Genomic DNA, 21,995 nt, shown 5'->3' on the forward strand with positions numbered 1-21,995 from the left:
TTTAAAAAAACACACACAAGCAAGTAATAATGCGGAGCATGACAAATTCCAGAAATGAGGATTAAACAAAGGGCTGAGGGGATTGGGGAAAGCTTCTTGGGGAGAATCTAATTATGAGTTGAGCCTTGAGGGCTCAGTGAAATTTTAATGGGCAGAGATAGGGGAGAACAGTTTTGCCTGTGACGAACTTGTTATCCCAACCAGATGGCGGGTTGGTGAAGGGTGGGGCATTGCCTCGCATTGCATTTAGATCTCCCCAGAGCGCCCTGCCAGAGTTTTGCAGTAGAAGGTGCTCAATAATGTTTGTTGAGCCCAATTAATAATACGTGGTTGGCTGGCACTCCGTGAGGGAGACACCCAGTCTGTGTGCTTGCTTTAACCTCTGAATTGAAGGGCAGCCTAAGCTTTTTACTCATTCTTCGGATTGTGTGTACTGCTAGGTTGCAGTCAGTTTTCTCACTTTACTAAATCGGTCTGGACTGAAACTAGTCGTTTAGAGCCAAAATGGTAGATAAATGGGGGCTAACACTTTAACTTACATCTGACCTCCTTGTCACTTATTCCAATTCCCCCGAGCTTTCAAACAGCACAAACAGGCCACAGGGACAAGAAATGACTTGGGAATTAGAAGACACTTATCAGAAGGTGCTTTCCTTTTATTTGCAACTCACGCATACAGGTCTTTGTTGGACAATCTGGCTAGAGCCTCAGAAATTTTTGTCTTCATTCCACAGGTAAAGAGACAGGGGTTCAGAGAGGATACTTACTCAAGGTTATATAGCAAGGAAATTGGAAAAGCCATGACTAGAATCTCGTTTTCTAACTCCCAAGTCAACGTCTTCTTTTAACTCGAAGCTGGTCCACCCATATCAAATACCATCATTCATTGATTTGTGATAGATCTACTTAATTCTTTGGTATCCACATCCTACATCTGAAAAGTAGAGAAGGTAAACTTGGTGATATAAAGAAGATAAGTTAGGGAACAAAAAAACCAAAGAGATGGTGATATTAATGTCGATAATGATATCAACATTCATAATGATGATTGTAAGAGTCACCATTTGATTCTTAATCTATATAGGCAGATTGCTAAATGCATTAACATATATTATCACATTTAATCTGCAAGCACACGTGTTTGGTTGCAATTCTTATCTCCATTTTATAGATGAGAAAACTGAGATCAAATGGATGAACTTGAAGGTCAGTTGCTCAGTAGAAAACAGTTGGAATTTGAATCCAGACCGAACTTCTAACTCCCTTAACTTAATCATTGCACTACAATGTTCTGGTTCATGCCAGGTTAGCTTAGATGACTTTAGACAACTAAGGTCATCCACAACTTCTATTTATTTTTTATTTTTAGAGACAGCCAAGGCTGGAGTGCAGTAGTGTGATCAGAGCTCACTGCAGCCTCAAACTCCTGGGCTCAAGGGATCCTCTTGCCTCAGCCTCTCAAGTAGCTGGGACTACAGTCATGAGTCACCATGGCCAGCTCCCAAAATCCTACTTATGTAAACTATTTTTCCCAAAATTCATATTTTGCTCACCTCTTGGTGAACTAATAAATGTGAGAATTATTCATAATCAGAAAAGTGGTATACAGATATATAATGCTGTGTACATTTAAACTGAAATTTCTCAGTCAGATGAGAGATATATACCAGCAACAGAGTGATGTCTGGCATTAAGCAGGTGCTCTATAATGTGGTGTGAATTCCATGAATGAATATAAGACTTCTATTGCTGAAGTTGCTTTTTTATTGCTACATATGGAAATGGGCACTAGAGAAAAAGAAGGCAGGTTGTATATCAGCTTCCTGAGCAAAAGTCCCCAAATCCACTAATTTCCATACTCCCTTAATATTCTAGGGCATTAAGGGGATGTAGCTGGTGAAGAAACCACCTTAGAAAGAGTAGAGTTGAAGTAGATGTTGAATTCTCCAAATTTTTCCATCCATGTTCCACTTACATTTAGCTATCTGCAGTGTTTTACATTGAATAATTTTTCCCCCATACGATATATATAGTCATTATAGAGGAAGTAAAAAAAGAGAGAGAGAGAAATAGGGAAAAAAATTCACATCACCCATAATCCTTCCCCTCTCCCTTCATTCCCAGCGATAACCTAACTATTAGGCATGTCCTTCTGTTTCTTTTTCTTCAAGGTGTTTTTTACATGCTTGTATTCATACTGAAACACAAAAGGTAATACTTTACTTTTCCACTGACCATCAAGTGAAATACACATTTTCTTATGAACTTACAAAGTCTTCATGAACATTCATTCTTAACTTAATTCAACTGACATATGCCTCTTCTCTGTGCCAGGTGATGGGGACACAGCAGTGAGCCAGACTCATTCAGCTTCCAATCGACCTTACATTTAGTGGCTGCACGGTATTTTATTGTCTGCTTATCAATTGTCCTCTTTAGGTCTATTTTTCAGGTAGCAGGTTTTCTTACCAGGAAAATGCTCCCCAGCTGTATCCTGTTGATGATGTTCTAGAATATTAAATAGTATACAAAGAAACCAGCATTAGCAACATAAATGTGTAAAAACACACACACAAACACATTCTAAATGAAACCAAACATCATAAAACTATGAATTCTCCTGAATTTGGGAGGCAGAGATTCATCAGTTCCTCTTTGTTTATTAACATCAATTCTTGAGAGTTCATCATGTAACAAGACAAAAATCTGCTAATCCTGAACCCGCCTTTCCTCTTTTTCTTATTTTGTTGGGAAATCTAAGTTAGAAAAACAACGTACCTGCCTGGTTGTCGTGACATGTCTAAAGAGCGAGATAGGGAAGAGGAGGCGCAGGTATTCTCTTTGAGTTTCTTGAGTACTTGGCAGTCTTCCCACCTCCTCCCCTGTCCTGCTTGTCCTGTGTTCTGGAGTCAGCCAGGCATGTGACACACGCTGCCCTTGCAGGCTCAGTCTCTAGTAGGATGTGGTTTTTTGTGTGTTGTGGTACTGATTTCAGCTGCAGAGCCTTATTAGGGAATGTATAGGAGGAAATGGAAGGACCTCCCTCCCGCTCACACCACTCCTGTCACAGATGCCCCAGGTCACCTCTTGGCCTCAAGGCCTGTCTGCATTTGGAACTGCTGGATTAATGTTCACATCATTCTGACGTTCCCCAAGCTCCTCTGAAATTAGGTTATTTAGAAAAGAAGGCAAACGTTTAAAGACTTCTGTCCAGGGCAGTGCTACCTACGAACTGGCTGGCTGTGGATTTGTTCTGGAAACTGTATTCAATTTTGTTTTCTCAGCACCTACCATGACAGAACCTGGCTCATTATAGGCCTCCAGGTGATGTCTGTTGAATGAGTGTATGCCCTGGGAGTTACTTTACTGAGCCCAGCCTCACTGGGCTTTCAATCCAGCAACTATGCACTTCACAAAGAAAGGCACTTTGGGAGGCCAAGGGGGGGGATCACCTGAGGTCAGGAGTTTGAGACCAGCCTGGCCAACATAGCGAAACCCTGTCTCTACTAAAAGTACAAAATTAGCCATGTGTGGTGGCACACACCTATAGTCCCAGCTTCTTGGGAGGCTGAAGCAGGAGAATCCCTTGAACCCAGGAGGCAGAGGATGCAGTGAGTTGAGATTGTGCCACTGCACTTCCGCCTGGGTGGCACAGTGAGACTCCATCTCAGAAAAAAAGAAAGAAAGAAAGGGACTGGGACTTATATCTGGGTCTCCCTGTGGTCAAGCTTAGTGCCTGGCACATACTGGGCATTCAGAAACCCTGTTAGATGGAAAGGAAAATGAACTCTGCATACCCATACAATGGCAGATCATTCAGCCATAAAAAGGAATGAATTTCTAACACATGCTACAATGTGGAAGAAGCTTGACAACATTATGCATGATGAAATAAGCCAGACACAAAAGGACTATTACTGTCTGATTCCACTTCGATGAAGTACCTAGAATCATTAAAGACAAAGTATAATAGTGGTTACTAGGGCCTGGGGGAGAAGAAATGGAGGAGTTAGTGGTTAATGGGTACAGATCTTCTATTTAGGATGCTGAAAAGAATTTGGGGATGGATAGTGGTGGTGAAAGTAATGGCAAAAACCGCAATTACTTTTGCACCAACTGAATACTTATTTCTGCTGAATTATACACCTAAAGTAGTTATAATGGTAAATTTTGTGTTATGTATATTTTATCACAATAAAAAGACTGTCACAGAAAAAGGAGAGAGAAGACAAATACCTCTTTTCTTTACATCTACTTCTCTCCATCTGTTAAGCCTCCCTCTTTCTTTCAAACCTGGGTAACAGGAGCTGTGATAGTCCTGTTTGAGGAATTCTCCCTGCCAGGGATTGGACATCAGTGCTGGTCCAATTGGACACTGGGGGCTACTAAGTTCACCGCCTTTCCTCTTGTCAGGGTCCCCGGGCTGAGCAGGACCAGCCATTGTTTTAACTGAGGGCACCTTGTCCTCTGATTTCTGCAGCAGCAAAACAAAGAGCCACTTATGTAAGCATCAAGTCATGTCCAAAATCTGCCTCACCTGTCCACCAAGACAGAAGTCCTGCCATGATCTTTCCTCTGCCCTGTCAGGCTCTCTTTGCATGATGGATGGGCTTTGTGTCCCTTACAGACGTGTAGAAGGAAACAGATTGAAAATACTCCTTTTCCTGCTATGAACTTGTTTACAAGATTAAAGGCAGGTATGCTTGAGAGGGCTGGGCAGACACTGTAAGATTATTGTTAATAATTCAGAGCACACTAAGTTTGAAAACTGGTCATGATGTCTTTTGTTTCTTGGTTTCTACAGCAAGCTCTGCTTACGCCACCTCCTTTCCAGCAGGGGAAAAGAAAATCGGTAACAGAGGCTTAATTCTGACACTTGTTCTTTATTAGTTACAAAAAGGGGACACAGCGGGTGTGTTTGTAAAGATGTCTGCGTGGGCTGCCTGGGTTTAAAAAGCCCCCATGAGTAGCTCATGGGACCCAGGTGACCACCTCAGGCACAATTTGTTCCTTTCCTGCCCATGACACACAGACCGCATTATTCACCCAGGCCTGCCCTTTATCAAAACAGTATCTCTTTTCATCCCAAGGACCTCATAAGGAAAGACCAAGCTACAAAGTCATAGTGAAGAGATGGGACCAGACAGCTGGTGAGAGAGAAGCCAGCACTGCCCTTTGGAGGCAGCTGGGCCGGTGGTTCGGGCTAGCCAGGCTTCACAAGCAGCTGCACAGGGGTGGAAATCTTGCCCTGATGTTAAGTTTTCCTTTCCTCTCCTAGCAATGTCATTTGGTGTGTGTGCCTCTTTGCTGCACAAGATGTGAAGTGGCTCTGTGGGCTAATCCAAGACATCTTTTTAATTGTGCAGAAGAGGAACTTCCAGGCTGCCCAGAGGAGGGACTTGGGAGCTGGAGGTGGGGTGGTACACTGCCTTCTTAAACAAAATCCAGAGCTAAGAAGGGAAAATGAGGCAGGGAGGGGAGGGAGCAGGGGCCAGGTATCTGCCTTTCATCTGGATATTCAGGATGACACATCTGGTGCCAGGGAAACTGCTATTTCTAACTGACGGGGAAGCTTTGCAGTCAAGGGAGGGCTGAGCTGTCAGGTGAGCTAGAGATCAAGAATTATCATGACAGCTTCATGGCATGTGAAAGGCACTGTGAAGTGCAGTATGATTTTAACCAGCGGTGGTTAAATTAACTTCTCTTGGACCTGGTGTGACGTGCAGTTGGAGAGGGGCCGATGGCGGCTGGGAGTGCCAGGCATGAAGAAGGTTGCAATTCAGAAGGGCTACCATTTAGAAAAGAAAGTGTATGTGAAAATTGGCTCCTGGTTTCTGAGTTTTGCTTAATGGAGGTGCCAGGAAGCAGTGATGGCATTAATTAGTAGCTTGTCAATTCCTCTGGTGAACCTCTCTGTGCCCCCTATTATAAATATTCCAAGGACCCAAAGTAACCCCTTGTCTGAACTTCCCCAATTTAAGATCTTGTCAAAATCTAACCACCTGTACTAACTGGCTAAGCAACCTTGACTAACCGTTTTGCCCTGTGCTCTTGCATTCCACAGGATTGTCTATGCAAGACTGAGCCAGTGAGAGAGTGAGCAAGTGAGCGAATGAGTGAATGCCTTTCTGAGAAACTTCCACTCAAAAGTGAACTGAGAAAGTGCCTTTTAATAAGTAATCAGCCAGAGAAAATCAGGTTCTGTCTAGCCATATTAATACTTGCTTATTCACTGGGGACTTTTCAAAAGTCTAAGCAGGAGGATCTATGATTTGATGAGCCATTGTTTGGGAAATTCTGGGAAGAAAAAAAATATGAGCAATTTTGTCATTTGTTTGGGGCACAAATGAGCCATTGTTTGGGAAATTCTAGGAAGAAAAAAATGAATGTACATATACACGTATATATGTACACACACTTACATGTATGTGTTAATATATATCATATGTAAATTAAAAGCTGCACATTAACTTTCTGTGCCAAAAATTTTATATAAGTTCACCCACTTTATTCACATGGGCAAACAGTTTGTTTTTATTTGTAAAAACTGAAGTCCAGAGGAGCCAAAAATTGGCCAGTCTGGAACTTGAACGTGGGTCTGCTTGACTCCATAATCCATTCTCTTAACCACTGCCTTTCAAAATAAGAATGGCTAACTTTTAAAGAGCCCGCAGGTCCTCATTACGCTAAGTGGCACAGCCAGCCAGCCAGCCAGCCCCTGAAGTCTGGGTGCTATGTGATCTTTATACTTTCCCCTTCACAGCTTCTGTGCCAAATCCCAGCAGAGCTGCCCCAAGGCTTCCAAGCCATAATCCCTGCAGAAGGTGCCCAGGAGACCACAGTAATAAGAACCCAAGTCTTTGTGATGCAGAGAGCTCAGGACTTGTCTGTCCATTGAAAATCTGTGGACGTTGATCTGTAACACTAGGGCTGTGGTCCTGAGTAGCCCTCCTGATGATAACAGGCACCAGCTTCCGGTTTCCAAATCCTCCTTTCCTAGGATGCACCCAGCCCCCACTGAAGTTTGTCGGAGAGTAAATAGCTGTTCCCCTGTCCAAGCCTCCCTGGATTTATGGCTTGGCAGCTCCCTTCTGCCTGCACCACCGTACTGTGTACAGCAAACACAGATGACCTTTGCAGCGATTTCATCTCAACTTGCCTCCATATAGAAAACCTGTTTTGTATTGACATTGTTTGGAGTAAGTTCTGCCGGTGTTAACTCCCTTAGCCCCTGCCCCTGGAATTTCAGCCCAGGGAGGCCAAGTGCTTGCCATTTCAAGAGGAAGGGGGAGGGTGCCTTGAAAGCATCCTCAGCTTCCATCCATCCGAGTCTTTGGTCCAGTGACTTCAGGCAGATGGAGTTGCTCCCCTTCCTTCTAGTTTTCTAATCCCTCCCAAGGAGGGGATAGGTTGCAGGCTCAAATTGGCCTACTGGCAATAGGGTGCTTTGTGGGACATTTTCTTAAAAGTTGGTTTCTATGTGGTATTTGTTAGTCACAACTAATTATTAAGTCCTTTGGCCGAGGCAATAGGCATTGTTCCCTTGGATTCCCCCTCCTCCCTTTCCCCCCTCGCCCCCCATTGCTACACAACAAAACCCATTGTGGGGCTCTGGAGGTTGGCTGTGCACATATTTTCCAGTGAACCCCTGATGGGCTCACTGCTGGGGTTTCATGTTTCAGGTTGAAACTCAACTGGATAAAGCATTATTCATTGGTACTGACACATTCAGTCTCTGCTCTCTATATATTTCTCTCACACTGTACTTGGTCCTTCATAAGCAGTTTAGGTAACTCACTGAGAGCAATTCACTGCAATTACTCAGAACATGGGTAATCTGCACAGAATTATAAAATATCAGGATTTTTAGATCAGGGAAATATCATCAAGTGCCAGGTTTGGCCAGCTGTGCTCAGAGGTGCAGGTTGAAAAGGAGGAGGTAGCTGAGTGAGTGAGCAGGCCCTAAGTCCCTTCTTCCCAGTTCCCACCTTTGCATTTGCCTGCTTTGTGCATTGCACTTCTGCATAAGATTTCTACAACCTAAAAGCAATCTTGAAATCCAGTAACTGAGTCCACCTACTCATTCATTTCTCAGATGAGGAAATCGAACCAGCGAGGAGCTTTTGCTAACCTAAGATTCAAGTGAGTCAATGAATTAATTTCAGCATGAGAACTAGCACACGCATCTCCTCACTTCTGTATGCCCCATTTGTTATGCCATGCTGGAATAATTCTGGGATCCATCAGTGGGCTACTTTTCCCATTGCCTGCCACTGACTTGTGTCACTGTCTTACCTAGAGGATTTAGAGGACTAGAAAGCCCCCAGAACGGCCATATCATACTATGTTTTTACTGAGGGCCACCTCATTTCCATGGCACCTCTTGGAGTTGTACAGTACACAGACTAAGAGACTGCGTGGAGCAGCCTTATTTTTATTTTACATATGTGAGAGCAAAAACTGAAATTGGGCTGTACGGTTTTGGTTGTCATTGTGCAAGGGAAGAGCCCAGGCTTTGGAGTCTGCAGACCTGAGTTCAGATTTTGGCTGTACTACTTACTGGTTCTAGGAACATAGACAAGTTACTTGATATCACTGATGTTCAGGTTTTTAACTAAAAATAGAGCTGATAATACCTAGCTTAAAAATTACTGCAAAGAACTAAATCCAATAATTTATGTAAAAGCTGTATATAAACACACATCAAGGACATGATACATGTTTTTTGTTTTTTGTTTTTTTTTTCCTGGAATATAACTACTCAACTTCACATACACATACGGATCTGAGTTAAAATAAAAGCCAGACATTTTTAAACTTCACCCTTAACTTGGAAACTTCTGGATTTTGTCACAAGCTTAACATTAACCAAATGAAATTCGGGGTCTCTATAAATATGGACCGTGCGTTTGTCTTATCTTTTACAGAGCACTTATAAAACTGAGGATTTCCTGGGGGAATGTGGCTGTGTGATTTTAAGAGAAAATTCTGTAAGGGAAAACTGGAAAGACTGAAAAAATTAAGTGCTGTTCCTTTGCCTCTGGAAGCCCCTGGGTGTCCTGTGGGTTCAGAGGTTGACTGTCCTCTGAAAGACACCGACAGCGAAATCAGATCCTCTTGTTGTACCAACTACTGGAGTGTGCTTGGGACTTGTTAAAACCCTTCTTTATCAGACATCCAGATGAGAACCATAGGCCCAGAAGCTTGCTTTCAAAATCTAGCAAAATAGATGCTTTTACTAATTTTTCTCTGTCTCTCTTTGTCCAAAATTCTCACTGAGTTTTCACTGGGTTTCGAAGTTGCCTTTTTGTTTTGTTTTTACTTTTAAGACAAACCTTAGAAGAGAGTCACTGTAAAATGAAGGGGAAGGATGGGCATTCCAAACTAGAAGAGCTCTATTTGAGACTCCAGTAAAAATGTTTAAGAACCTGAATGTGGAGAATCTTAGAGGACAAGAAAGAGAAAGACCGACTCATCGAACTCTTAAAAGGGAATACCTGGCATTATCCCCAGAACTCCAATGCCAGGTGCCTCCCAAGCAAATTGAAGAGAGAGAACACTGCCTTCTCCTCTTTAAAAGCACTGTATCTAGCTGAGCAAGGCAGTGTGGCTGGGATGGGCTGTGTTGACTGAGCATGTGCCAAATGTCAGCCGAGGCACAGGGCCACTCCCGGTCCCTGCATTTTATAGCCAGCTCAGACATTTTAGGTACTGTATCAGTTTTCTATTTCTTCTCCAACAAGTCACAGCAACTTTAGTGGCTTCTAACAACACATATTTATCTTCCAAATATGTTGATCAAAAGTCTGACGTGGGTCTCACTGGACTAAAATCCAGGTGGCAGCAGTGCTGTATTGTATTTTTTTTTTTTTTTTTTTTGGTGGAGGCTCTATAGGAAGATCTGGGTTTTTCTTAAGTTTTCCAGCTTCTACCGGTTGCCCACTTTCCTTGCCTCCTGGTCTCCTTCTTTTGTCTTCAAATCCATCAATAGCAGGTTGAGTCCTTCTCACATTGCATCACTTTGATCTTCTTTTCCACCTCCCTCCTCCACTTTTAGGGACTCTTGGGGTTACACTAGACTGACCTAGATAATCCTGGATAATCTTCCTATTTTCAGGTCAGCTGAATTCCATCAGTGACCTTAATTTCCCTTTGCCATGTACAGTAACATTCACAGGTTCTAGATATTAGGATGTGGACATCTAGGAGTGGAGGAGGCATTATTGCTGACCTCAGGTACATACAATAATTATATATATTAGGATGTTTTAAGTTTCAAGAAAGAGGACCTAACTAAAGTTAATAAAAGGAACAAGATTTTATCAGCTTTTAGAAGGAAAAGTTCAACTGGCTTCAAGTTCGGCTGGATTCACATGTCCAACAATATCATTAGAGCGCTCTTTTTTTTGCCATGGGTTTCTTTGTGATGGTTTCTCAAGCTGGGGCTATCTATAGGACAGATAAAATAGCTCTCAGGCAATTCAGGGCTCACATAGGTCTTAAAACTCAGGATTCCAGAGAGAAAACCATGAGCTCTTCTTAGATAGCACATGCCAAAGCCTGAGGGTGACTCTCATTGACCTAACTTGGGTCATGTATGCTTATATATATATATCGCTAAACCTCATTCTAGAGCAGGGATGGAGTCAGTCTTACAAGAAGCACATGTATTGAGTGGGAAAGGGAGGGGGTTCTCCAAAGGAAACTCACAAGTTGTCACCAAAACAAGGGGGAAAGATCTGAACAGGAAAAAGCAATAGGTATTCATTCCACCATGTTATTACTGGATTTCAGAACCATGAAATTGATATATTATTCCAGTTCAGAGATCATTAGGCTTCAAGCAACAAGATGTCCAAACTTGAAAGAGTACAGAAAAGTCTCACCCAGAGCAAGGAGTAAATTAATTCAGATAGTATATAAGAAGAGGAATTGCATGGTGGTAAAGATTTTGGAAGCAATCTGCCTAGGTTTATAGCCAAGTTATTAATAGTATTTACCTAACCTCTCTGTGCCTCAGTTTCCACATTGTAAAGTAGAGATGATAATAGTGCCCACCTCATGAGTCTGTTGTGAGGCTTAAATGAATTTATATAAATAAAGTGCTGAAAATGGTACCTTGACACAGAAAAAGCATTAAATAATAGCTATAATAAGTATTATTCTCATATTCATATTTTTATTACAAGTAAGCACCTTGGGCATGGCTTAAGGACTTGGAAAGTGGTGAGGAAGCAAGTCTGATACTTTCCTAGTTTCTTCTTTTCTTGCTAAGGCCACACAGTCTCTTCTCTCTGGAACTTTCTCAACCATCTCAGTGTGAACTGAGGTTTGCACCTGTTGCACAGATTTTCGCATGGCTTTTAATGACCATTCTTCTCCCTCTGGGCTTGACTATACATGTCCACCACCAAATGAATGCTGTGTCAGTGTTTCTACGTTCAAATTCTTGAAAGAATCTGCTTAGTCTGGCCAGTGACTGGCTTTAATCCATTTGATTAGTTGTGACTGACAAGGTTAGGGTCACTTTATACACAGGCTCACCTCTTTCGTTTGTCATGGAAGGGGCAGGTTAAGCTGAAAAGGAAAGTTTGACTTGGCCAGAAAATTGATCAACTTGTCTTTTACAAGTATGCCTTGGCAAATTGGAATTTACTCACAGAACAAAAGAGAACAGTTTTAAAGAATACCGATAAGATCTAGATGTTCGGGAATACGATAACACTGGGAACTACGTACTTCTAATGTGATTTAGACTATAGTATTTGCAGAGAGAAATTGATCAGTCTTCCATTACTTGTATTTTAAATGGTAGAGACATTTTTACCACCAATTAGAAATGCTCAATGGATGGACAAAGACTCCATTCCCTTTTACATGGAACATCAGTCTCAAAAACTCATTCCTAGAGCAGAAGTTCCTCTGATGGCAAAAGGCTCATGTTGTCAGGAGAGTGGATTCCAGAGTGACCAAAGATGTCCCCAAATCTTCCCTTTGGTGGCAGGAGAAAAGTTCATATTTACTTTTTGTTCACTATGTTCCTTCTCACTTTTCAGAGCCCCCATGTTTTTTCAGAAATGTCACTCCAGGGTATTCAGACCATCTCAATGGACAGAGGTGTCTGTATCAGAGCCCTTATCCATTTCTCCAAGGACTTTAGTGAGAATCTTTCTGGAGAAGTAGTTCCACAGTGATTGGGAGGGAGAAGGAGTACTGCAGAATTTCTTAGCTCTGAAGCACTACAGGAAGGGTGGAAATGCTTTGGATCGGGGCTGGGTATCTTAGGAAGCACTGAGATTTGGGGGAAGACAAAGCATTGTCAAGATTTTGATAGAGGCCTGCTGGGAAAGTCTCCACTGTAAAGGCTCCTGTGCCCCTTTCTAGTGGAACAATTCGTAGGCTCCACGCTTGCTTTCAAATGGATTGGTTTTGAAGCAGTCAACAAAAAAGCATCCTGCTGCCAGGGCCAACCATCAAAAAGAGAAAAGAGAGCAATGCAAACCGTGGGGGAATGTGCGAGAGAGAAATATTGCAGAGCAGAGCCGTGGCTCTGCTGGCCTGATACCATGTGCATTATCTCCCCCAAAGGACCCCGTGGTTTAATGGATGGGGCTTTAACCTACCCAGAGGTCAGTCTCTGCTGGACAAGTGGAACCTCATCCCTGAGGGCATTGACATACTCATGACACATGGACCTCCTCTAGGTAAGTGAAGCAAAGGTTGTCCTTTGTCATCCAGATGCTTTTTTTCCAGGCATAATGAATAATGCTTCAGGGACATAATCATTTTCCTCCAAAAAAAAAAAAAAAAAGTGAATATGAAAAGAAAAGTCAATGTCTTTAAAGAAACTCAGTATGATAATTAAACTCAGCAGTTCTGCTGGGCTTACAGGTGTTCTTGAAATTAAATTTTTTGATTTAGTCAAGTCAGGGAAAAATCAAATGAGCATGGTGCACCACAGTCTTTTGAGCTTGGTAATTTATTTTAGAACTGTATTCACTTTGGAGTAAGGGGGTGGGTGGAGAAAGGAAGGAAGACACGGACCCCCCAATCACAGGGCTTTTGAATGGCAATGAAATGATAGAAATTTGTGTTCAAAGGAGCTCATTTTCCTTTTCCATATAATGCTGGAATCTGGGAGACCTTTAAAGTTTAACATTTGAGCTGATAATTTTAGAAAAGAATCATTTTTTTTTAAGCTAAGGTATTTCAGTAAGAACTTACGCTGAAAGTTGCTTAAGGATGCTCATCCTAGAGGAACATGGAGCCTGCATCCAGATTTATATGGTCTGTGTGCTTCGAAGCCTACCCGCTAGTGATCCACATTATGGGTCAGAGAAGGATCATTTGACTTACCACCTTCTAATTTTTCATGAGCTTGTTATCTGTGGTTTAGCTACAAAACAGGACTACCACCCTGATCCCACATCTACTCAGTACTCATTATGCGAGGACCCTTTGTAAACAACTGCGGTGTGCTCAGGAAATTCAGACATTCCACTTTTAATAGAAGAGTGTTCTCTTTTTTCTTTCTTTTTAAAATTGTGGCTAAAACGCACACACACATAACATGAAATCTACCCTTTTAACAAATTTTTCAGTGTACAGTGCTAAAAGAGTTTCTTAATCATCTTGGTTTGGAGAGGGGGAAAACATTTTATACAAATATAATTTCCACAAATTTACTTGTGGTTTAGCGTTTTTATCCATGTTGCTTTCCTCCTCTGCCATCCCCAAAAATAAATTTGAAAGACTAACATTCATTTCCTAATGCAAATTTAATCTTTGTAGATATTTTCTCCACCAAGACACTTGGTGCTGCTTTCCCTCTCTTACAAGGGAAGTGGTCCATGTTTCACAAAGAAACAGTGGAAGGGAGCACCACGGCGGAAGCCATAGTGGCACATTTTAGTAGTGACGGAAGCAAGAGAAGAAGAGCCAGCTCTGTTGCAGACATGGGAATTGTACAGGTTTCCACAGGATCCGCAGTTTTTTAACACTTCAGAGTCACTATTCCCATGCTTTTTTCTCATCCCCAGATCGCCCCAACCCATGTTTTAAAATATTACACTTGTCAACAACCTTTATCAAGTCCTCATTAATTAAGTTCCCTATTTTACAACCATTAGAGTAGCAACATCATTAAATTGCTAGCTAAATATTCCGATCAGCATGAGTTAACCATTGAGAGCACCCTACAGAGTTATCGTTACAGCTACCTTCATCCTTTTGCCTGAACAGCCTAATTGGGTGCAGGCATGATTTCCCTTTGGCTGTTTATTTCAAGGGACTTGGACATCTTCAGCAGAGAAACGTTTACATGGCTGGGGTATTATTTGGAATGTAACTTTGAACAAAACAAACTTTATCAAGTCATTAATTTTGGTATTAAAGCAAATGGCAATAAGAGTAAGTCTGAATTCTACACTCCCAAGGATTTCAGTCAGCTCAGGAACTCTTAGTAGCTAGCATCCCTGTCTTTATGGTAAAGATGGAGTAAATGAGAGAGTGGCTGTGGGTCGAGCAGAGTGAGAGCTACGTCAAGGACTTCCCAAATAAAAGGTCAGGCAAAGTTTTAATAAGGTAACATTGAACCTTAGTTAATACAGCTATTGAGATTCTTGTGAAAACACAACTTTGGAGAGGGGAGTGGAGAGACTGGCCTTGAATTTTTTCCTACTGGTGAGGGGAGTCACAGTGCCATGGGACTTCACTGTTATGGTACGAGCAAGATGCTTTCTCAGATGTTTGCATATGCAATGAAGTATTTTCCTCCTTCAGGAAAAACACATGCATGAGGTAATATGCCAATCAATGTAGACTAAGGTTTTCCCCCATTGAAAAAGTTTTGAAAATGCTGGGTAGATTTTTGCTAGGGCCCCAATTTTCATGTGTTCTCAGACTCTCTGGTCATTCCTCACCCCCCAGCAAATGTGTCTTTATAGAGACACTAAACATTCACGTCTGCAGTTTGGCCCAACAAAGCAGAAAGCTGTTCCTTACTGCCCTGTTATTTCTAAATAATAGAAATAACCTAATGGCTCTGTGGAATGGATTTCCAGAGATTACGATTTAGCCTTTCATCCTACCTGCCTTTTTATGCCCTATCCTGCTGAGGCGTATGGATTCCAATTCCAGGCCATAACCATCCAGATAGCTGACTTTTGCTATAATTGATGTCAGTTTTTATGGATTTTCTGCATTAAGTGTAGAACTAAGTGGCTTTTACTTTAAAAGTAGTCAATTAGCCCCAGCTTGCTGGATGCCACCATGAGGTCACATTGTTGCCTGTAGCTGGAGAGGACGGGACCGCAGGAACAAACTGGCTTTCCAAAGCTTTGGTCATCGGGAACCACAAGGGGTAAAAGTTAGTGTACCTAAAGAGAGCCAGGTATCTCATGACCAGTTTACAGGCAGCCCCTCCTGGTCCTTCTTCTTTGAACCATCTTAGAAGTAAACTGCTATAAGAAAGATGCAACAAAGAGAAAGTAACTGAATTGAGGGAGAAAGAGATATTATGGGACTGCCGGGAATAAATGTCATTGAGCTCATGAAGAAGATTTGAAACCCATCGCTGAATAAATCAAATCTCTTACAGAAAAAAAAAAAAAAAGTTAATTAACAGGAAGAAAAAAATGGAAAGCAAAAAAAAAAAAAAAATTCAAGAACCTAAAGAAGACGAAGTGACGAGTGAAAAGTTTCTTAAAAGCCATTGTGAGCTTTAATGGAGAAGCTAGGATTACAGATAATGTAATAAACCTTCTGTGAGTTATGGCTTCCTGAAAGTCTAAATGAAACCTTACCTGAAGAAAGAAAATTAAGCGTATTGATTGCATTTTGCCCTTAGGTTTCCGAGACTGGGTTCCAAAGGAGCTTCAAAGAGTGGGCTGTGTGGAGCTGTTAAACACGGTTCAGAGGCGAGTCCGGCCCAAGCTCCACGTGTTTGGTGGAATCCATGAAGGTAAGAACAGCAGAAAGAATTCAAAACATGCCATGTCACTATTCCCAACTCAGTCTACAACTAGGATTAACTGGAGTCATTGTTTTCAAACTTTTTAGCAGCGGGAGCCTTTTATAAGATGAACTCTTATGAGAAACATCTGCATATAAAGCTGATAAATATTTTATATAGACCTTCTCTCTTGTAAGGAGAGTGGAAAGTAGGAACCACGTCTGGTCTACTTTACTGCAAACCCAGCACTCCCCCGGCAGCTTCTGAAATCTCAGGGCTTTAACGAGGAATGTTTGATAACCACTGCTTTAGAACAACCCTGAGGTACACAAGGAGTCATTTTCTCCTTAAGAGAGTTAGAAGAAATGGCCTGGATATTAGAAGCTATTTTAAGCCTCTGTAGTCCCCTCCTACCTGTAAATATTGTGTTTCATATGGAATTAACACAAAGACTCAGGAAGACAAGGTAGTCTCTGAAAAGTAGCTGAGACATCCAATGAAAGATAATGTAACAGAAGTGGCGGGAACCCACACATTTGCAGGAAGACATTTCCTTACTAACCTCAGAAAACTATATCAGACTTCTCAGAAATCATCAGAGCTATTAGCTCAGGCTGAGGTTAAGCAGAATAATTAAATCTCTCTTAAATGGGAACTGGTCCAGTTGCCATTTTTCTGCCTTTCAAGGTAAGCTGAGCCAGGTTCACAAAACTGAAAGTCTCACAGGAAACTTCAGGGATCTGGGTTTTCTCTGAGCTGCCTTTTTCAAATTAGGGGTAACTGGACTTTGGGACAGACACAAAGCCCTCTTTCAGCGAGCCTGAGGATTTCTGTCCCTACCAGACTCTCCCAGTTACACTCGCTGTGTGCAGTGGCCATGTTTACGTGGGCAGCTACTATATTCTCTCCAGCTCCTGCTTATAGCGGCTCTCTGGAGTTATTTATGAATCTGCATTCAAGTTGAGGTGTTTAAGGCTCTGTGCCTGAGGAAGCAAAAACAAAGTTTGCTTTTTCAAAGCCCGCAAATCCAGTAGCTTCCTGGTTAGGCAGGTAATAAAGAGCATATTGAAAATCATCCTACTGAGGCCAGAGAAAATTCAGCTTGCTCCAAGTGCAGGTACCAACTGAGTGGATGGAAAGCAGGGTGCAGCTCTCAGAGAGTGGATGTCAGCCTGCCCTGGATTTGAGCTGTGCTCCCTGAAGAGGAGGGCACTGCCCTAAGGTATGATGAAGGGAACACCTGAATGGGAGACCAGAGAGGTGGGACCTCATTTCTAAACTAAGCAACATTTCTAGGGGACTGTTATTCTGAAAATGGGTCTGAATTCTTGCAGCATGCCTATGAGTTTGCATTTTATCTTTTCTAAAAAAATCATTAATTACCTTTAAACTAGCCAAACAATTGAGGAATTCTACTGAAGTCCCAAAATAATAAACTTGCCTAAAAGAGAGGAGATCGTATTCAAATAAACTTGTCTCACTTTTATTCACTTAAGACAGCTGAAGAGGGCAGGAAGAGGGCAAATACCAACCTCTTGATGGAGAGAGATAACAAGACTTTATGACCCCAGAACTAAACAGCGCAAATTTTAAATGCCTCTTTTCTTTTCTTAAGAGATTTTTCCATTGACCCTCATTAAGCTCTCCACAGGCCTACTTGGAGAAATTTTTAGCAAATGTGGAAAAAAAGCCTTTTCAGTTACTTCCATACATCTTGGTGGTTTTATTTTTTTCACAGCTATATTTTTATATGCCATAAGAGCCTGATACCAGCATAGAATTACAATCTTAGTTGAAGAGGCTATAAGGCAAATATAAGATATTCAGGGAAATGTGCAAACTTGCAAACATGCCAAACATTTTAACATATTGAAAATTATCCAAGGACCATATACACCAAAGACCTAGGGAAACAGCTTTCTCCAGTAAATCACAAAAGGTTTATATTCCATATGGGATGTGTTTTCGCTTGATCTAGTATCTAGGTAAGCTGAGGAAACAGCGTCCCAGGGTGATGTTTCTACCCATCACTTAGACATGTGACTAGCTGACACTTTTGAATGAAAGGGAACTTAGTAATAAAGCCACACAATTCAAAAATCATGTATGGTTAACTTTCATAAAGGCAGTTAAGAGATTATTTCCTAAATAAGTAAACTGTTTCTTAACTCCTAATGCAGTATCCTTTCCCTCTCACCTGCCGCCTATCCCACTTGGAATTTGGTTGTGTTTGCCGCTGAGGAGTAGTCCTTATATTACTCATTTTATTCCCTAGAACTCAATAGTTAACACAAGGCTTTGAAATGAAAATCCTCTTTTAAAAGGAGGAAATAAAATATTTTTTCTTTATTCTCCCTAGTAAAGGAATTACAGCCCTTTTTCAACAAGTTTGGTATTTAAATAAAGAAAAAAAATAATCATTCTTAGTTAAAGGAGTGGATTCTCTCATTTAAAGAAAATAGAATAAAATTGGGCAGTAGCTTCTGAAAGTCATTATATCTGAGGAGGCTCTATTGAATTTCATCTCACTGCCCACTGACAAAAATTGTTTTCCTTGTCTGACAGTCCTACATTCCATCACTCTCATTTGTATATATTACAGTAAATGTGACACTCTCTCTCCACAGGTTATGGCATCATGACCGACGGTTACACGACGTACATCAATGCCTCGACGTGTACAGTCAGCTTTCAACCAACCAACCCTCCCATTATATTTGACCTTCCAAACCCACAGGGCTCCTGAAGCTCTAAATGCCCTATTGGAATGTGAGGGAAGGTCTATAAACTGCCATTTTTCTAATTATAACTTACATTCACTTACTTATTTCCAAACCCTGTGAGTTCTTTTTGTAAATTGTTGGAACACAAATGATGCTAGAGGTTGTGCTTCTTCTTTATTTTATTTTATTTTAAATGGGGCATCCATCTGAAATCAGAGGAACATTGTGAATTTGTAAAATGACTTCTGTTTTCTCAAAGGCCATGCCATTGTAAATTGTTAGTGTTCGCCAAAGGACAGCCAAGCTTTCTTTTAAAAAGTGATAAAAGTCTTATTTTAATATGCTTTAAGCTGAAAGAAAAAAAAATAAGAAACAGGTAGGCAGTGTTTTAAAAACCAACCCGGATTTGCACAACTGTTTAAGAGTATTGTTTGAAATATTTTAATTTTTGATGTTTTGTTGTTGTTTTCTTGGTAATGCTTTTTCTTTGCAGATGTGGTCCCGATTTATAGCAATCTTCTCAACAGAAGTAGGCATGGAAAAGACTTCTCTTCACACTCTCACTATAAAGAAAGCTGCATTAAGAAGAAAATGGCCATCATTTAAAGGATGGTGTAGCTAGTGAGATTCCTGTTGTGGTTATACAAGGTCTCATTGTTTGTTTGTTTCTTTTAAATTATTTTAGCTTTAAAAATACAGAAATGGAATCTATCAAGAGCAGGTATTTCATACGGTTAAAAAAAATGAACATACAGACTCCTTTTCAATATGGGTTTATATATATAAGTATTTTTTGTGTATTATGACTATGTTAGGAGTTTAATATTGCCAAGGACAGTACAACTGCAAAGGGATGCTGTATAGCAGCACATCAGAAGTCGGAAGGAACTGACATATTTTCTCAGAACTCAAGATCTTAAAGAGCTTGAGTTAAATCTAGGTACAGTTACAGGCGTGTATAGACTTAAATGGATGCAATGGAAGCTAACTAAAATAAGGCTTAGTTGTCCTTTCTATTTAAATACCCTGAATTGTCTTCTTACTTCCTCTCCCCCTCCCATTTTGCACTGTGTGTCGATGCAATCTTCGCTAGCACAAAATATTGTCGCTAATAGTCATTTCTGTTTTCCCATTGTAAATGCTGTTGAGCTTTATTCTATTTTATGTTACCTTGTTAATGAAATTTAGGAAAGCAGTTGTTTCTTTAAATTTATTGTGATATTCTATATCTAGCGGCCTTTATATGCAAATAAAATTGCAAGATTTTTAAATTTGCGCTGTTTGGAGGGTTGGCTGGTGGGAGGTTGGTAGTTTTTTCCTGGGGAAGGAAGGATTTATTCATATGCTACATCAGTAATGCCTTTCAGAAGAATTAGAATAAGTGATTTTCCCCTAATTTTCAATAAATTTTTATTACCCACCATTCACAGGCTGGCAGGTAGATCGATAAGGCACTCAGTATACTCTTTCCTTCCATCACGCTGTCATCTATCTTGCCTTAGGTTTCATCTTTGGCTGTTGTAATTTCTACAGGAATGCAGAAACTGTGGTTAAGGCTGTGGATGTATTTTGGGCAAGTTTGTGATAGTGAGTTTTGGGAAACAGTTGATGACAGAGTAATCACTACACATTCTCATTTTCCCCAAGAGCAGTCACCATCTCCTCACCAGTTTTTTAATGATGCCTACCCACAGAATGGTTGGTTGGAAAATGGCAACCGAGAGGGAGAAGGGAGTAGGGTGCCATAAACCAGGAAAAATATAAAAGACATCACACGGGAAAACCACTGAAGAAAAACAGCATAATCTTGAATCTGCAATGCATCCCCAAAGTCTTATGTTCCAGGGCTCATTGGATTGTATTCTGGATATATGTTCCTTCCTTCCTACCATTGTGGATCCTTTGGTGCAATTCTTGAAAGGAATTCTTGATTTCAGTACCAGCAGGATTGAGAGAATGTTCTAGGCCAGAATTCCCACTCAGATTCACATATAACCATCTTGGTATGCTGTAGTTGTTAAGTTACTAACTATTTTGGATGTCACTCTAGGGTGTGATGGACATTTGGGTCCAAGCTTGTAGAGCAGATGCTTGAGCTTCCCATGGGCTTCCCTGAAGGAGCTCATGGCCATGGTAGCTAACATGGACCAAAAGAGGTACTATGACAAGTGAACAACCCTTCTTTGACCTTCTACACCAGTAGAAGCATACATTGACTTCAAGCCCCTTCCTAAGGAGTTGGAGTGAGTGGTAGACTACTGAATGGAAATTTCGCCTGGTTCTTATACCAGAAGCTAGGCTTAGGCCTCTGGCTTCTGGAAAAACAAGCCTTCCAGATGTGCGTGGGTAATCATGATGACAATTGTGTATGCACAGCCCTTGAGAGTTTTGTCTGGACACAAACTAATTGAACTAAGCACTTACTAAAATTGCTTTCCATTTTGTGGAAGCAGGGAGCTACCACATGTGCTAAATCTAGAAAGCAGACTCGTTTGTGGATAAAGCTTTCTTCAGCCAGTCTACCATTTCATATGCAGGAACTGCCTCTGAGGGATTCGTAATCACTGTCCAGATGCCCGGAGCTTTCTCCACTGGGCCTTAAAACAAGTAAATATTCAACAGTGCTTACAAATTAGGCACTTCCTATCCTTCCATCACCAGGCAATCTGTTGAGCAGGCTGTGTACTTTGTTTCTAATCTTCACAGAAACCTGGGTAAGGTCACATTAGCCCCGCTTTACAGATAGGAAAGTAAGATGTACCAAAATTAAATAACTTGCCCTAGGAAAATGGAAGGTTCACAAGCAGATCCATCCATAGCCCATGCCCTTTTAATCATTCTGTGTATGGACTGGATAAGTTGTTACCCTCTAAGAGCTGATAAAAGACTGGCACAAGCCTGGGGATATATCCTATTCCTCAGGTAGCAGCTCGCTGAAACACCACATCCTCTGTGCTGAGGCTCAGCACAGAACAGTGGATAAGAGCCCAGACCCTTGGGACAGTGTGCCTGTCCACATACTGGCCTCTTCTCGGACTAGTGCTTCGCCTGGGTGCTCACTTTCTCTGTAAAATGGGAGTGATGAGGAGGAGGAAGTTGTTCTAAGTGCCACACAAGATCATTGTTGGAGATCACTGCCTGATATCTAGCAAGTGGTTCACATGTGTTTGTTAAAGAATGTCATCCATGCTTTGTCTTTAGATTTTCCAGGCAGGATTCTGTACCCCCCCCTTTTTTGGGGGGGTGCGTGTGAGAAAGATTAAGACAGAGAGCCTTGCTGTGTCGCCTAGGCTGGAGTGCAGTGGCACAATCCCAGCTCA

At 41.3% G+C, this 21,995-nt stretch overlaps 1 protein-coding gene across 5 annotated transcripts in view; it reads left to right on the top strand.

The window, feature by feature from the left end:
* Window positions 1–20,098, top strand: part of MPPED2 (metallophosphoesterase domain containing 2) — a 177,316-nt gene extending 157,218 nt beyond the window's left edge. For 4 of the 5 annotated variants that reach the window (XM_032283671.1, XM_032283669.1, XM_032283670.1 and 1 more), the window contains exons 5-7: window positions 12,589–12,704; window positions 15,848–15,961; window positions 18,580–20,098. In XM_032283671.1, coding sequence (XP_032139562.1) covers window positions 12,589–12,704; window positions 15,848–15,961; window positions 18,580–18,698 — 349 coding nt within the window. In that variant the 3' untranslated portion in view covers window positions 18,699–20,098. The remainder of the gene's footprint in view (window positions 1–12,588; window positions 12,705–15,847; window positions 15,962–18,579) is intronic. The other variant, XM_032283672.1, reaches the window with a different exon arrangement.
* Window positions 20,099–21,995: the final 1,897 nt, after the last annotated feature.

The sequence above is a fragment of the Sapajus apella genome, unplaced genomic scaffold (genome assembly GCF_009761245.1).
Source record: "Sapajus apella isolate SASKATOON/1434 unplaced genomic scaffold, GSC_monkey_1.0 scaffold14, whole genome shotgun sequence".
Lineage (NCBI taxonomy): Eukaryota > Metazoa > Chordata > Mammalia > Primates > Cebidae > Sapajus > Sapajus apella.